This window comes from Bombina bombina, chromosome 3 (assembly GCF_027579735.1).
Source record: "Bombina bombina isolate aBomBom1 chromosome 3, aBomBom1.pri, whole genome shotgun sequence".
Lineage (NCBI taxonomy): Eukaryota > Metazoa > Chordata > Amphibia > Anura > Bombinatoridae > Bombina > Bombina bombina.
The window spans coordinates 413,182,457-413,199,404 of NC_069501.1; the positions used below are offsets into that span (position 1 = coordinate 413,182,457).

General features: G+C 41.4%; 1 protein-coding gene across 2 annotated transcripts in view; it reads left to right on the top strand.

Annotated features, from left to right (window-relative positions):
• Positions 1-16,948, top strand: part of RAB29 (RAB29, member RAS oncogene family) — a 176,541-nt gene that overhangs the window by 150,106 nt on the left and 9,487 nt on the right. For both annotated transcript variants that reach the window (XM_053706607.1, XM_053706608.1), the window contains one exon: positions 14,715-14,836. In XM_053706607.1, the coding sequence (XP_053562582.1) occupies positions 14,715-14,836 (122 nt within the window). The remainder of the gene's footprint in view (positions 1-14,714; positions 14,837-16,948) is intronic.

Consider the following 16,948-nt stretch of genomic DNA (forward strand, 5'->3'; position numbering starts at 1 on the left):
GTCTCCAGCTAGGAGCTTAACAATTTGTTTAACTGCACAAAAGTTTTGTGGTTACATTTATTGATAAGAGGGTTGTAAGAGAGTTTGTAGTCAAGTTTGGCTACTACCGAACCACCATCGCCCTCTCTGATTTAATTAGTGGAGTCTGAGCCAGTGAGACCCCTTGTATGAAAGAAGTCCCCTGTAAACTTTTGTTGATCATCATGGTGATGGTCACCTAAACTAAGTAGTTTCCAATGTAGTGTTTGTTTAGGGGGATGGGGAACTTTTAGAGCCCTTATTTCGCCATAAATCACAGAGGGGTATGAGACCCTAGATTTGAAAGGGAGTCCCATTTTACCAGTATGTATTACCACCTCTGTTGTTAGTAGGTGATTGTAAAATTATATATAGGATGATTTTTGGTGTAACTTTTTTTTTTTTTGCTGCAGGGGTAGAAGCATGCATATATTCCCTCTTAGAATGTTGTGTAATTTTAAAAAAGTAAACTATCTAGTATTTTTTATAATTGGATATTTTAGACCTTTTTTCTTCATAAAGTGTATATTGACAAACATTATAAATGTAGATGTGTATGTATACACAGCTTGTGCAATAATGTATATTACAAAAATTATCTCTGGGTGTTTTTTTTTTTTTAACAGCATAGGTGATGCCGCCAAAGAAATGGTTAGTGTGGTGTTGTTAAGTGGGCAGGAGTTATATGCAAGGGAGAGAGGATGAGAAGAGGATGAGACTGTGTGTAAGGAAGAGGGGAACTGAGATGGTGAGCAAGGAATGGCATGTGAGGGATAGTGAGCTAAGAGGATAAGCAGGGCTGTGTGTAAAGAAGAAGGTGTGAGAGGATAAGGAGCAGGCTGTGTGTAACAGGGTGAGGCGGGCACTGTGTGTGAGGGAGAGAGTAAGAAGAGAGTGTGAAGCAGACTGTGAAGAGGAAGCTGTGTGAGAGGGTGAGGAGGATATTGGATATCAGAGTGGAGAGAAGAGAGCTTGAGAAGACTGTGTTTGAGGAGGAGGACTAAAAGAAGTAATGGAAGCTGGGTGGGTAAGGGTTACTTGGATTGCCAGGGTGAGCATGGTGTGAGGGAAAGGTTGAGAAAGATGAGTTAGAGAGGTAAAGAAGCATGTTGTGTGTTTTGGGGGTGGTGGAAATGGAGGATTAGGAGGTGGCTGCGTGAGAGGGAGAATAAAAATGTGACCAGGGGCTTATGTAGGGAAAAGTGAGCTTAGATGTGCAGAGTATACTAAATACTGTAGGTGATGTCATCAGTAGTGTCATTGATAATGTCATGCAAAGCTCTTAATGGGGGAGTGGGGGCAGTTTAAGTTATACATTTCCTTGCTATGAAATGTTATATAGAAAACTGGACTGACCGTACTCAGCAGGATCAGACTGGTAAACTTCAGAGGCTGCTTCTAGGTGGTAACTTGCCATAGAACAAGCTACTAAGCTGTTGTTTGGTACTGGTAGAACACTTCTCTCTTTGTATACATTTGTATTATGACACTAAGGGTGATGGGGGAAACCAGACGTGGACTCCTTGCCCAGTGTGCTTAGAGGAATATGGCTGCACCTCACTGATGAGGCCCATAGGCCAAAACGATTGTCTGGGGTTGTCATGGTCCTGTCAGGGTTTTTTCCCTGATCTGTTTGCCATGTGCTGCTGGCAGCCATTTTAGTCACCTCTCTTCCTGACTCTGGTGCATACTGTGTGATGCTACTCATTTCCTGCACTTCCTTTTATGGCCAGACTGGTGTACATCATCCGTGTGAGACAGGATGCAGTCTCAGAATTGTGATGTCATCACTTATTATTTAAAGGGCCTCTGTTCAGTATGCTTTGCACTTGCGTTGTCTCAGACCTGTTTGTGAGAGCTCCTGTGTATTACCTGGCTGTCTGACGTCCCTCCTGGTTCCTGATTCCTGGCTTGTTCCTGACTCTGCTGTTCTCCTTGTTCCTGATTCTGGCTCGTCTGACTATTCGCTTTGGCTCCTGACTCGGCTCGTCTGACTACCAGTTCTGGTTTTGATTCCTGGCTTGTTATTTGACTTGTGGACTTTTTATTATTTTTTGCTATTAATAAAGGTGTAATTCTTTTTGCACTTCTTGTCTCAGTCTGATTCCTGGCACCCTGACATTACGCAAGGGCTATGAATCCTGATGGTGCTAATAATCCACCTTTACCTGCCATAATTTCCAGGATGGATGAACAGGATCACCGTTTGGATCAATTTGCACTATTCCTGCAAACCCTGCTGACTCGCACTGCACATTTGGACCAAAGTGTACCGCAAGTTATGGCTGCTCCTGTTTCCGCTGCTGCACCTAGTCCTACCAGGAGCATGTCCGGTTCTGCACCTCTACCTCAGCGATATGGAGGCGATCCTAATCAGTGCAGAGGGTTTTTGAACCAGGTGGGCATTTACTTTGAGATGTTATCTCTGGCGTTTCCCTGGCAGAGCTAAGGTGGGATTTCTCACCTTGTTACTCTCTGACACAGCTCTTGTCTGGGCTAATCCCTTGTGGGAGACTAATAAACCTGTGAATTTAAATTACCCTGAATTTGTGGCCTCCTTTCGAAGAGTATTTAATGTTCCGGCTCACTCCTCCTCTGCTGCTAAACGACTCATGTCCATTCAGCAAGGTACAAGATCTGTTGCTTAGTATGCCATTGAGTTCCGTACGCTTGCCGCAGAGGTAGGTTGGAACAATGAAGCCCTTGTTGCCGCCTTCTTTAATGGGCTCTCTGATGCGATAAAAGATGAAGTTGCTGCCAGAGATTTACCAGAAGATCTCGAGGCATTGGTACCTTTTTTGATCCTAATTGACATCAGACTAAGTGAGAGGCCCTTTTTCAAGGAGCGCTTGCGGAAGCCTCCTGTTCCGTTGTCTCCTACGTGTTCGTTCCCACCCATACCTCCCTCTCCTCCCATGCCTCCTGGTCCCGAGTCACCAGGTACTGCTGAGCCGATGCAGTTGGTATTCATGCGTCTCTCTGCGGCGGAGAGGGCCTTTAGGAGGGAGGGGCTCTGCCTCTATTGTGGGTTACAGGGCCACCTTTTGAAGTCTTGACCTACACGGCCTTCAGCCCGCACTTGTTACTCATGAAACTGCTCCGTTATCCATGGCTGTTGGGGCTCTCCATTTTGAAACCCTCCAGTTCCAGGTGATAAACGATCCACATTTTCCGGTTATTCTGGGTTATCCCTGGCTCCAAAAGCACAATCCCAGTCTCGACTGGCGCAGGTCCGAAATTTTGTTGTGGTCTCCACAATTTATTTCCACTTGTCTTTGGAAACCAGTTAAAGTCTTGTGCATGTCTTCGGTATCTCAATTGCCAGAGGAGTACTGAGAGTTCCTAGACGTTTTTGACAAGGTGCGTGCCGGTACGTTGCCTCCTCACCGGTCTTACAATTGTGCCATAGACCTGCAACCCGGAGTCATTCCTCCTCGGGCTGGGTTTACCCTCTGTCTGTTGCAGAGAATTGTGTTATGGAAGAGTATGTTGCAGATGCTCTGTCGCTGGGGATCATCTGCAAATCCTGCTCTCCTGCAGGGGCTGGCTTTTTCTTTGTGAAGAAAAAGGGTGGCGAGTTAAGACCATGCATCGATTATAGGGGTCTTAATCGTCTTGCCATTAAGAATGCTTACCCTATTACGCTCATTACGGAACTCTTTGACTGCCTCAAGGGAGCTACGGTCTTTACTAAACTTGATTTGAGAGGAGCGTACAATCTCGTTAGGATCAAGGAGGGCCACGAATGGAAAACAGCATTTAACACCAGGAGTGGGCATTATGAGTATCTTGTAATGCCCTTTGGCCTATGTAATGCTCCTGCTGTTTTCCATGAATTTATTAACAATGTCCTACGAGATATGTTGCAACAGTGTGTTGTGGTGTACTTAGACGACATCCTCATTCACTCACCCACACTTGAGGCTCATCGTTCTGATGTTACACGGGTTCTTCAGAGACTAAGTGAGAACGGCCTGTTGTAAACTCGAGAAATGTGAGTTCCATCAGAGTCAAGTAACCTTCCTAGGTTATGTTATCTCCATTGCAGGGTTCTCCATGGATCCTGACGAATTATCTACAGTGGCCTCGCCCAGTTGATCTTCGGTCTATTCAATGTTTTTTGGGGTTCGCCAATTACTATAGAAAGTTTATTAAAAACTTTTCTTCCTTGGTCAAACCTATCACAAACATGACCCGTAAAGAGAATGATCCACTCCATTGGTCACCTACTGCCATTAAGGCCTTTGATAGTCTTAAGACTGCCTTTGCTGCCGCTCCAGTTCTGGATCATCCTAACCCTGTCCTGCCTTTTGTTCTTGAGGTCGATGCGTCTGAGACTTCTCTTGTCTCAACGTCCTACGCCTGATGGTTCCTTGCATCCGTGTGGTTTCTTCTCTAAGAAATTGTCTCCAGCGGAGTGCAATTATGAAATTGGCGACAGGGAATTACTGGCCATAATTTTGGCACTCAAGGAATGGAGGCATCTTCTCGAGGGGACTAGCGTGCCAGTGCTCATTCTTACTGACCACAAGAATTTAACTTATCTATCTGAAGCAAAACGTTTGTCGCCCCGACAGGCCAGATGGGCGCTATTTTTGTCTCGGTTTAATTATGTGGTCTCCTACCTGCCTGGTAGTAAGAATATTAGGGCTGATGCCCTCTCTCGACAATTTTTGCCTCTGTCCAAGGAGGAGTCTGTACCTACTCCAGTTATACCTCCTGACCATATTTTGGCTACCATACGTACTAATTTGACTTCTCCCTTGGGGGAGGAGATCCTGGCTGCACAAACCAATGCACCTCCTGAGAAACCTAGTGGTAAGTGTTTTTTGTTCCTGAGAATCTTTGAACTAAACTTTTGCACACTTACCACTATCCTAAAGCCGCAGGTCACCCAGGCAAGAACCAAATGATTTGGTCTGTCACTCGACAATTCTGGTGGCCAGGTCTTCGTTCTGATGTTGCTGCATATGTTGCCTCCTGCTCAGTTTGTGCACAGAATAAGACTCCTTGACGTCTTCCTGTGGGTCTTCTTCAACCTATTGCTAATGGTGAGCGTCCTTGGACACATCTTTCCATGGACTTCATTGTCGAGCTCCCTGTTTCCAATGGCAATACTGTTATCCTTATGGTGGTTGACCGTTTTTTTCTAAAATGTCACATTGCATTCCCTTGAAGAAGTTGCCTACCGCTCAGGAGCTTGCTTCAATTTTTGCCTGGGAGGTCTTCCGTTTACATGGGTTACCCAAGGAGATAGTGTCGGACTGGGGTAGCCAGTTTGTCTCCAGATTTTGGCGTTCCTTTTGTGCTCAAATGGGGATTCAGCTTTCCTTCTCCTCGGCATATCACCCTCAATCCAATGGGGCTGCGGAACAGTCTAATCAAGCTCTGGAACAGTTCCTCCGTTGCTATGTCTCAAGATCACCACAATAATTGGTCTGAACTGTTACCTTGGGCAGAGTTTGCTCTTAATAGTGCTATTAATGCTTCCTCCAAGTTATCCCCGTTCATGGCGAATTATGGGTTTCAAACATCCTTGTTGCCCTATTTATTCATGTCTCAGGGTATTCCGGCTTTGGGGGAGCATCTCCGGCAACTCCGTTCCACGTGGGTGCAGATTCAGGATTGCCTTCATCGTTCTATGCAGCACCAAAAGTTCAAGGCTGATCGTAGGCATCTGCCCGCGCCTTCCTACCAGGTTGGTGAGAGAGTTTGGCTGTCCTCCCGCAACTTGAACCTTTGTGTGCCTTCCAATAATCTGGCTTCCCGTTATGTTGGTCCTTTTCGAATACTCAGACGGCTCAATCCTGTGGCCTACGCTCTTGACCTTCCTCCTGCAATGCGCATCTCCAATGTTTTTCATGTCTCCCTCTTGAAACCATTGGTTTGTATTCGGTTTACCACTGTGTTGCCTCGTCCCCGCCCTATCTTTGTTGACAACCATGAGGAGTATGAGGTCAGCAGCATTATTGACTCTTGTATGTCCAGGGACCGCGTACAGTATTTGGTTCACTGGAGGGGCTACGGTCCGGAGGAGCGTTCATGGGTTCCCTCCTCTGATGTTCATGCTCCCGCCCTCCTCCGTGCCTTCCATGCCCGTTTTCCCAATAAGCCTTTTGTCCTCCCGCGGGGGAGGGGTCGTTGAAGGGGAGGGTACTGTCAGGGTTTTTTTCCCTGTTTTGTTTGCCATGTGCTGCTGGCAGCCATTTTACTCACCTTTCTTCCTGACTCTGGTGCATACTGTGTGATACTGCTCGTTTCCTGCACTTTTTTATGGCCAGACTTGTGTACATCATCCGTGTGAGACAGGATGCATTCTCAGAATTGTGATGTCATCACTTATCATTTAAAGGGCCTCTGTTCAGTATGTTTTGCCCTTGCGTTGTCTCAGACCTGTTTGTGAGAGCTCCTGTGTATTACCTGGCTGTCTGACGTTCCTCCTGGTTCCTGATCCCTGGCTTGTTCCTGATTCCGGCTCGTCTTGCTATTCGCTTTGGTTCCTGACTCGGCTCGTCTGACGACCAGTTCTGGTTTTGATTCCTGGTTTGTTATTTGACTTGTTGACTTGTTATTATTTTTTGCTATTAATAAAGGTGTGATTATATTTGCACTTCTTGTCTCAGTCTGATTCCTGGCACACTGACAGTTCCTTGTTCAGAGGAGAATTGCCTGGTATTTTTTGGACTGACCTTATTTGGCAGGATCAGACTGATATCAGACTGATATACTTCAGGAAAGTTTACCTCTGTTAAAAGCACAACTCGGCTAAAAGAGGCTGCTCCTAGGTGGTAACTCTCCATAGAACAAGCTACTGACCGGTTGTTTGTTCCTGGCAGAGAGTTTCTCTCTTTGGGGCCAAATTATCAAAGTGCGAGCGGACATGATCCGCTGTAGCCGACATTTATCATTGCAATGCTGCCCCCTGCACATTCGCCGCCAATCGGCTGCTAGCAGGGGGTGTCAATCAACCCGATCGTATCCGATCGTGCTGATTTTTGTCTGCCTCCTCAGAGACCGCTGCTTCTTTTTTTTTTTTATAACATCTTTTTTTTTTATTAGATAGATCTCCACAAGATATACATTAAACATAAGATCGCAAGACATCCATTATATATACATGTACATGCAACAAACAATAACTAAAATTTATAATAAGACAAAAACCGAAGAAAAGAAAGAAAAAAGAAGAAAGAGGGAAGAGAGAAAAAAAAATTCTTTCCAAGACCCCCTCCCACCGTACCCGCGCCTAACACCCTTAACATCGTTGGCACTGTATTCCTACGCTAACCAGGAGGCCGGAAATTTATTCAATAGGACTAATTCTGCAAAGCTTATGGACAAGCGAAATGGATAAAGAATCTGTCTCTGCACCGGAAGAGAATAAGACTTAATAATTGGAAGCCATCCAATAAGAAAGTCCTCAATCCTCTTCTCTGAAGCATCTTGAAGATGAAATGATTCAAAGATAATTTGTTCTTGTATTTCTTTTTGGACTGTTGATAAGCTTGGAACTCTACTCGCCTTCCAATTCTTAAGGATAAGGTGGCGAACTGCAAGAATAATTGTATTAAATATATGAATCAAACGAGGAGAACTATTGTTAGCTGAGGGAAATAATAAAACTACATTTTGTAAGGTGAGACATTTACACCATAGAGAGCACCAAGCCAGAAACAGATTTTAAGCCATAGTTGATTTAATTTGGGACACCACCAGAACATATGGAATAGATCCGCTCTAGACTTGGAGCATCGTGGACAGTTCCCTGAACTAGTAGGGAAAAACTTTTGAATTTTAGATGGATATAAATAATAATTATTCAGCAACTTCACGTGTGACTCTTTCCAGCTCATAGATAATCTACATTGATTCAGCATCTTAAAACTCAGGATAATCCTGTCATTATCAGTTCCCGGAATAGATGGGCACAACCACTTACTTATCCCATCCAAATACTTTTCACTTTGCTTTGAAAGCATGATATCATACATCAAAGAGATGGATGTGTTTCCCGACTTAAATTTTTGAATTAAACTTTTAATATCCGACCACGCTATCATATTCCCAGCCTGCCAATTCTGACTATATGTATAATGTCGTATCTGAAAATAGGCATACATATCTGATCTGGGCAACGCATAAGCTTGAAATATATATTCCGATGTATGCACCTGACAGTCTTCATCCATCACTTGTTTTACATAAAGTAAACCTTTATCTGCCCAAGATTTAAATATCTTTTGATGAATACCCGGGGTAAATTGCGGATTACCCTGGATGGGGAGAAAATCTGAAAAGGTAGAATCTATACCTAAACAGCCACAGAACTTATACCATGCTATAACAATGTTTTTAAATGACATCATTCTACAGATATTAGACGGAAGTTGTTTCGGTTTACAATGTAAGATGGCTTTTAATGAAAAAGGACGTATATAGAACGCCTCTTCCTGTCCTACTGCAATGAGATTAGTTTCAGTGATCCAGTCTAAAGCAAACTTTACCATGGCCACGATATTATATAGCTTAATATTGGGCAGAGCCAGGCCCCCCATATTTTTCTTCTGCATAAGCTTAGCTAAAGCTATTCTCGTTTTTTTTTTCTTTCCATATAAATTTGGAAAAATAGCTATAAAGCTTCTTTGTATCTAGATTAGATATGAAAATAGGTAAATTTTGCACCATATATAAGAGTCGTGGGAAGATAATCATTTTTATTAAGTTTACCTTAGCAGAGATAGACAATGGATAAGATGCCCAGAGCTGAAGATCCAATTTAATTTTTTCAAATAAAGATGAATAATTTGCTGCGTACCATAATTTCGGATTTCTATGTAATTCTAACCCTAAATATTTAACTACATTCACAACTTTAAATGGGATAATCCCCATATAGGGAAGCCTTTCGCCCACATACATGAGTTCGCTTTTATCTAGATTAACTAGGTAGCCCGAGAATGAGCTAAATTCAGCAAGTATTTGTACAATTACTGGAATGGTTAGATGAGCGTTATCCACAAATAGCAGGATGTCATCTGCATATAATAGTGACTTCAAACGATTAGCGCCAAGTGATATACCAGTTAGTATATCTCGGAATCGAATTGCCAAGGGTTCTATCGCTAGATTAAAAAGAAGGGGGGACAGCGGACAGCCCTGCCTAGTGCCACGTTGTAAAATAATCTCTTGTGACTGGATACCATTTATCAGCAAAAATGATCTAGGTTTTGAGTAAACTTTGCTAATATATTGAATAAAATTACCAGCAAATCCAAAATTAATTAATGATCGAAATAGATGCTCCCAGACGATGGAATCAAACGCCTTGACAGCGTCTAGAGTCAGAACTGCTGAATCGCGAGTTACCGAATTATTAATGCTCTGCTCTGAGTTCCACGCATAATCAAGAAATGCAATTACCTTACGAATATTCTTAGATGAGCTTCTAGATGACATAAATCCTGTCTGAACTGGGTGAATTACATTCTGTAAACATCGGCCAAGCCGAGCTGCAATAATACCGGCCATTATTTTGTAATCAGTGTTAAGCACTGATATAGGCCTATAAGAAGCCAGATCCTCAGGGTTTTTTCCTTTTTTAAGTATGAGAGAAATGTTTGCCTCTACAAACCCTCCCGATATACTGTTATCGGACAGATAATAATTATTAAATAATTCCACTAAAAACTGAACTAATTCATCTTTAAGCGATTTATAAAATTCAGCTGGCAGCCCGTCTGGGCCAGCTGCTTTATTGAATTTAAGGCCATCAATTGCTTTACATATCTCCTCTTTATTTACAGGTTGATTTAGCACTACCAATTCTTCCGTTTGAATCTTGGGGGTACTAACCTTCGACCAGAAAATATCTTGATTATGCTGGCTTACAGAAACCGACGCATACAGTTGCTGGTAATAGTTATGGAACACTTGGCTGATCTCTATTGATTTGAAGAAACGATTTTCCCTATTCTTGATAACTGCAATAAAGTTTTTTTTTTTCCTGTTCTTAACTAGACACGCCAGGTGTTTTGCGGAACAACCATGGAAACTCTTATACTTTAAGCTAAGCCTCATCTCTTCTTCTTGAGATTTTTGCTTTAAGAACACGTCCCTTTCCTTTCTGGCCTCCAAATATGCATACCAGTTCATCGGAGAGGGATCAATATTAACCTTGCTATAGGCCATCTTAACATTATTAGCTAATAGAAGTTCCTGCTCCTTCCTCTTTTTGGAGCATCTACTCATATAGGCAATAATCTCTCCACGCATTACTGCCTTGGCTGCCTCCCAATAAATCTCTAATTTATTCTTGTAGTCAGAGTTACATAACACATAGTCATTCCATATAGTTCTCATCCTAGATATAAACCTAGGACTAGTATATAAGAATCGGGGAAAAGAAAAAAATGGTACACTAACCCTGGTCTCTCCTACTCCTGTGAATGTCAACGAAATAATAGCGTGATCGGATACCATAAACTCACCAATCCCTGCACTAACTGGATATACCGATAATGATTCTGATATTAAAAAAAGATCAATCCTTGAGAATGTCCTATGAGCCTTTGACTCACACGTGAAAGCTCGTGTTTGTGGATTCTGTATTCGCCAAATATCAGTCAAGCTAAATTTGTTACAGCATTTTTTAAAATACTTCGCATTTCTCTTATATTCTGCAGTGTTCTTATTTGAAAAACGATCTAATTCTGGACATATCGTCATATTAAAATCTCCACATAAAATAAGATTTTCCCTTTGATATGGAAATATTTTGTTCTGGATCAGCTCCCAAAATTGAGATGAAAACTTATTAGGGGCATATATATTACAAAAAATATATTTTACACTACTGATCATTACTTGAAGCAAAATATATCTAGCTGCGGGATCTATCTCTACGTTAATAATTTTGTATTCTAAATCTTTATGCAATAAAACTGCGACTCCTCGTTGTTTATGGGGGCCGGAGGAAGAGATTACTTTACCAACCCATTTTGTTCTAAGCTTAGCGGCTTCCGCCCCATCTAGGTGGGTTTCTTGTAGGAATACTAACCCTGGTTTTTCTTTAGCTAGTGTTTTAATAACTAGTTTACGTTTACTCGGGGGAGGAAATATAGCCCTGAACAAAAAAGGTACGGGTGGGCAACAGCGGGGGGGGGAGGAAGAAAGAAGAGAGAGAAAAAAAAAAAAAAAAAAAAGGACTTAAAAACGTAACTCTTAACACAGATTACAATAGCTCTCTCTAGAGACAGATTCCTGACTCTTTGTGAATTAATACACAACAAAAAACATAGATTAAACATATCTGTGCTAAAAATCAAATAATATTTGATAAGAAATAAAAAGAACAAACATATTATACAATTCTCATATAAGTGCGCTATCTTCCGCACCTTCATACTAGTTACTGTCTTTCTGGATTAGCTTAAATTTCTAGGCTTTTCATAAATTCTTGGATTTCTGAGACTTCATTGAATATAAATTTAGATCCTTTATTTTCAACTATAATTTTGGCCGGATAGAATAAACTTGCTCTTATCCCTTTACCGATTAACTGTGAGCAAAAAGGTGCCATCATTCTTCTCCGCGCAGATGTCTCGGCGGAGAAGTCTTGAAACAGCAAAATCTTGCTGTTCGCAAATCTCAGGGTATCAGCTTTTTTAAAAAGCTTCAGAATCTCCAGCTTATCCTGAAATTTGAGTACCTTAAAGACACACATCCTAGGTTTAACCGACCCTGAGGTAGAGTTTCTCTTAGGGCCGACTCTGTGCGCCCTTTCAATTGCTAAGGGGAGCACATGAGCTGGAAAACCAATAGCCTGCGGGAGCGTAAAAGAAGTAAATTTAATGAGATCGTCAAACTCGAGGGATTCCGGTAAACCAATAATCCTTATGTTATTCCGCCTGGAGCGATCTTCGAGATCCTCCAGGCGCAATTGCATATTATTTAGTTTGACCTGCTGTGATTGGATTACATTTTCTTGAGTAGTCAGTCTGTCTTCAACTGAGGAGATTCTACTATCCGCTTCCCCCATTCTTACAGAGAATAACTTGACCTCAGCAGACAGTGTCATCATCTCTGTAGAGATAGTTCCTAATTCTTTTTTAATTTCCTCAAATTGAGGGGAAAAAATAGCAGTGAGTTGCCCGATTAATACCTGGGTATCAATAAGAGCTGGTACACTGTCTGCTGACATATCTGGATTGGAGTCGCCCAATTTATTATTATTTCTTTTTTCCCTGGCTTTCACAGGCATTTTGGGCGAATTATTTTTACCAAGTGTTACAAATTTTTCCATGTAGTGAACTTCAAAAAACCCGAATAAAAAAAAAAGACCCTCGTGTGAAGTGATCTGAAAAAAAAATAAAATAAATAACTTCCTGTGTAAAAAAATGAAAACAACAAAAATAAAACTAATTTTAAATTTGTGATATATAAGTGTGTATATATTTTTTTTTTTTATTTTTTTTTTGTGTTCTATGTGACTAGTACTTCATTATCTTCATGATAATGCCTTTACTCAAAAATGTGAGAATACGATCAGTGTATAGTGCTTAAGGCCAATGACCTATATATACATAGAAAAAAAAGATTTAATTTAGACTCCAATCTTAGAACAACCTATTGATACCCACTCTTCTGTGATCAGACTCAGCAAATAGGAATATTCAAAGCGATAACCAATAAGTACCCCTCACATGATCCTTTCTGCAGAAGTCTTAACTTAAGGAAGTATATCTAGACACACAATAACATCAGCAGACTACTTGATATTACCACTATAAAGATGAAACAATCATCATAAACTTCGTCTCCTTTTTTTCCTTTTTTTTTTTTTTTTTTTTTAAAACAATCCTAATCCCCTCGGTCTAGCAGCGACTTTTAGTCCAGCAACAGTGTCAATTAATGTCCGTCAGGGCTTAGCCTGTTTAGACCATGTCTCTGATTATACTTAAATAAACAAAAAGCCCTGCTGGGCTATTACACAACCTCAGCTTTATCAGCAAGCCAAGTTTTAAATTTTAATGGGAAGTCCTCCAGTATCCCCTACACGGTATAGAAATGTCTCAGAGTCACTTCAAACTGATTTTCCAGTCACCCGCCTCCTTCAGGGGGTCGGAGACATATCAAGATCACCAGGACACGAGTGGTTCAAGAGACAGTTAGTGCCACAAACAATCAATATGGAATAAGCAATGAACCACCAATACGCTACCTCCTCTGGACCGGGAAGCGACGGCTGGAATACCCTTGTTCGGCAGCACTATTCCTGAAAGATCTGTGCCGTCACCTTAACTGGCCATAGAAAACTTGGCGCTGCTGCTACCATCGGCACCTTGACTCTACTGCCCCAGGGGAGCGCGATTTCCAGATCCCTCCGCGTAGTCACCACTCTCACTTCCTCAGCGCATCTGTAATCCAGCGACAGGAGGATCCGCGTCTTCCGATGACGCTACTACTCCGAGGCAACACCTCCACCACTCCGACCATCCACCTTTTGCGGATCTTGAGCTCCTCCTCACCTCAGACAGAGCTCCGGCCACAGGAGCAAACAGGGAGTCTAGTAAGTGATTTTCTTAGCCTCAATGTACGATATCAGCAACATCTTAATATCTGGTTGTTAACTTTTTCTTCTTGAATAATTGCTCAGCAGCGGTCATGCCCTCAGGCAAATACAGCCTTATAGGTTTCCTTTCCAGCTGGCGTTATTATGCCCAGCTACTGGCCCCCATAGTCCGACAGAAATGGGGCAAAGAATGAAGGCTTTGAATTTCTTTCGCCGGCTACACGCCGACATGGAGCAGCATGAACTTTAGCTCCGCCTTCTCACCGGAAACGCCGTCATTCGAGACCGCTGCTTCTTAACTTCCGCTTCAGGCGGACCTGATCGGAGTGTGTTGGAAGCAGCATAAATCAACCCCTTTTTATAGAATCACAAATGTTGGTGTTTTGGTGTGAACTGATGCAAAATGTGTTTTATGTAGTAAATAGTGCTTCAATTTGCTATATGGTATTTCCCATATTATGGTATTTCTACAGACTTAAGTAATTTTCAATAAAAGCTAATTGCTGAGAAAAAAAAATGTGTAAATGCAGTAAGGGCCAGGCCAAACAACTAAAAACAGCACAGGGGTGTGAAACAGATCAGCACTGAAGTGGTTAAGGACCGGTTGCACACAGACATGAACTTCCTGTTATCTTCAAAATCAATATAAACAGCTTTAAAGGAAAAAAAACACTATGGGATTGTGTATATGATATATGTATAAATAAAACTTTGCTTTATATATATTACTTATTTTGTCCACTTTTGTAAATGAACTCCGAAATTTGTTAGCTTTCTCATTTACACTAGGTTTCTGCAAAATAATGGGTACGGCCATGTTGGAACCTAGGTTTTCCCCTTATGTTTCTTTTGTACGGATTAATTTACTTAACCTTTTGAGGTTGATGGTAGGCTAATTTGTATTATGTGATAATCTACAGCTTTTAATTTTGGAGGCAACTAGTCAACAAGTTTTTTCACAGAGTTTGTAAGAAGCAGTTAGAACTCTCTAAATCCACATCCACTGAAGGTCTAACACACACACTTTTATGTCCATTTATGTGCTTCTATCTTATGTTCTATTTGCTGTTGGTGAACATACTCAATTTGTTGCCATAGTTAAACTAGTTTTCTTTTCCCTTTGCAGTGTGACCTTTCTCCATGGGCAGTGACTAAAGAGGAGGTTGACCAGTTCAGCAAAGAAAACAACTTTATTGGATGGACAGAGACATCTGTCAAAGAGAATAAAAACATCAATGAATCCATGAGGTAAAAATTCAGGGAATGGATGCTGCTTGCTTAAAGGGACTTAAATCCCCCACATTTTTTTTTCAGCTAGAGCATCAGTTTTAAAAAAAAATTCCAGTTTACTTATCAAATTTTACTTCCGTGCATGTATCTGCAGACCTACATGGCTGCAGTTATGCTTATAAGCCCTAGTTGGCAACAGTGTTTCTACAATGCATAACATTGTTAAAATCATTCCTGCAAAAACAGCCGCCATAAGGAGCTTTATATACATGCATGTCCCTGGGCCTACCTACCACTGGTAAATTGTAATATTTTTTTTTTTTTTTAAATTGTATGCTGTATCTGAATCGTGAAGAAATAGGTTTCATATCCCTTTAATTGAAAGTACAGTTTTAAATGGATTTTAAACTACTGTAGCATGGTAATAAGTCACTATGCTATTGTTTCTCCTCCTGTACCTTCAGCTCTATTCAAAGTCATTCTCTTATTTTAACCCCTTACATTTAGTGAAGCTCTGCATCTTCACAATGGCCGCCGCCATCTTGGAGCTTATATTTGTTATGTAACTTTTAAGCTATGCAAAAAACTGCACAAATGGAACACTTTCACTCGCTATTATGTGAGCTAAACTGAAGTGAAAGCTATAGCTGTCAAAAAAAAGCCAATAACATAACAGATCTGTGAAAGTGCACTCCTTTTCTCACTAGATGCAACAATGCGTGCGATACAAGATGGCGGCACCCAGTATAAAATGCAGAGCTTTTACCAACTGGATTCTGTAATGAGTTAAAATAAGAGAATAACTTTAAAGAGAGCTGCAGTTACTGTATTTGTACCCAGCTGTTTAATGTCCCTTTACTTGTATGGACCACCATTTGTAAGATTTTAGGGGCACTATGCCTTGTGTGGAATTGTATTTGAATTATTATAGGGGCTGTGTAAAATAATTCAAATACAAATCCTTGAAGTTACCAGAGTATACAGTTGCCCTCATAGTAAATATTTGTTACAAGGGCGCTAGTTAGTAATAATTTGTTGTCATATATCCAGCAGATTGTTTAAGTGTGTACCGTATAAATTACCAGAATCTGTTTTAGTTAAAGGGACACTGAACCCAAATTTTTTCTTTCGTGATTCAGATAGAGCATGCAATTTTAAGCAACTTTCTAATTTACTCCTATTATCAAATTTTCTTTGTTCTCTTGCTATCTTTCTTTGAAAAAGAAGGCATCTAAGCTTTTTCTCTTGTAAGGTGTATCGAGTCCACGGTTTCATCCATTACTTGTGGGATATTCTCCTTCCCAACAGGAAGTGGCAAAGAGAGCACCCACAGCAGAGCTGTCTATATAGCTCCTCCCCTAACTCCACCCCCAGTCATTCTCTTTGCCGGTTCTCAGCAAGATGGAAGTGTAAAGGTAAGTGTGGTGACATAGTGTAGTTCTCCCCAAGTGTCACAACTAGTAACGCCCACACTAGAGACGCCAGGTACATCTAGCGCGTCTAATTCTTTTACTTTGCAAGACATGGCGGCAGTTATGAATACTACCCTCGGAGGTTTTATCTAAATTGCCAGGGTTGCAGGGGAAGCGCGATAGCTCTGGGTTAAGAACAGAGCCATCTGACGCTTTAGTAGCCGTATCCGATATACCCTCACAAGACTCAGAAGTAGGGGTAAGGGATTTGCTATTTGAGGGAGAGTTTTCTGACTCAGGAAAGACGCTCCCTCAGACAGATTCTGATATGACGGCATTTAAATTTAAGCTAGAACACCTCTGTTTGCTGCTCAGAGAGGTTTTAGCGACTCTGGATGATTGTGACCCTATTGTGGTGCCAGAGAAATTGTGTAAAATGGACAAATACCTAGCGGTGCCTGTTTACACTGATGTTTTTCCGGTCCCTAAAAGGATTACGGATATTATTACTAAGGAGTGGGATAGACCAGGTATTCTGTTCGCTTCCCCTCCTATCTTTTAAGAAAATGTTTCCCATAGCTGACGCCATGGGGGACTCGTGGCAGACTGACCCTAAGGTGGAGGGAGCTGTTTCTACTCTAGCTAAGCGTACAACTATACCTATTGAAGACAGTTGTGCTTTCAAAGATCCTATGGATAAAAAATTGGAGGGTCTCCT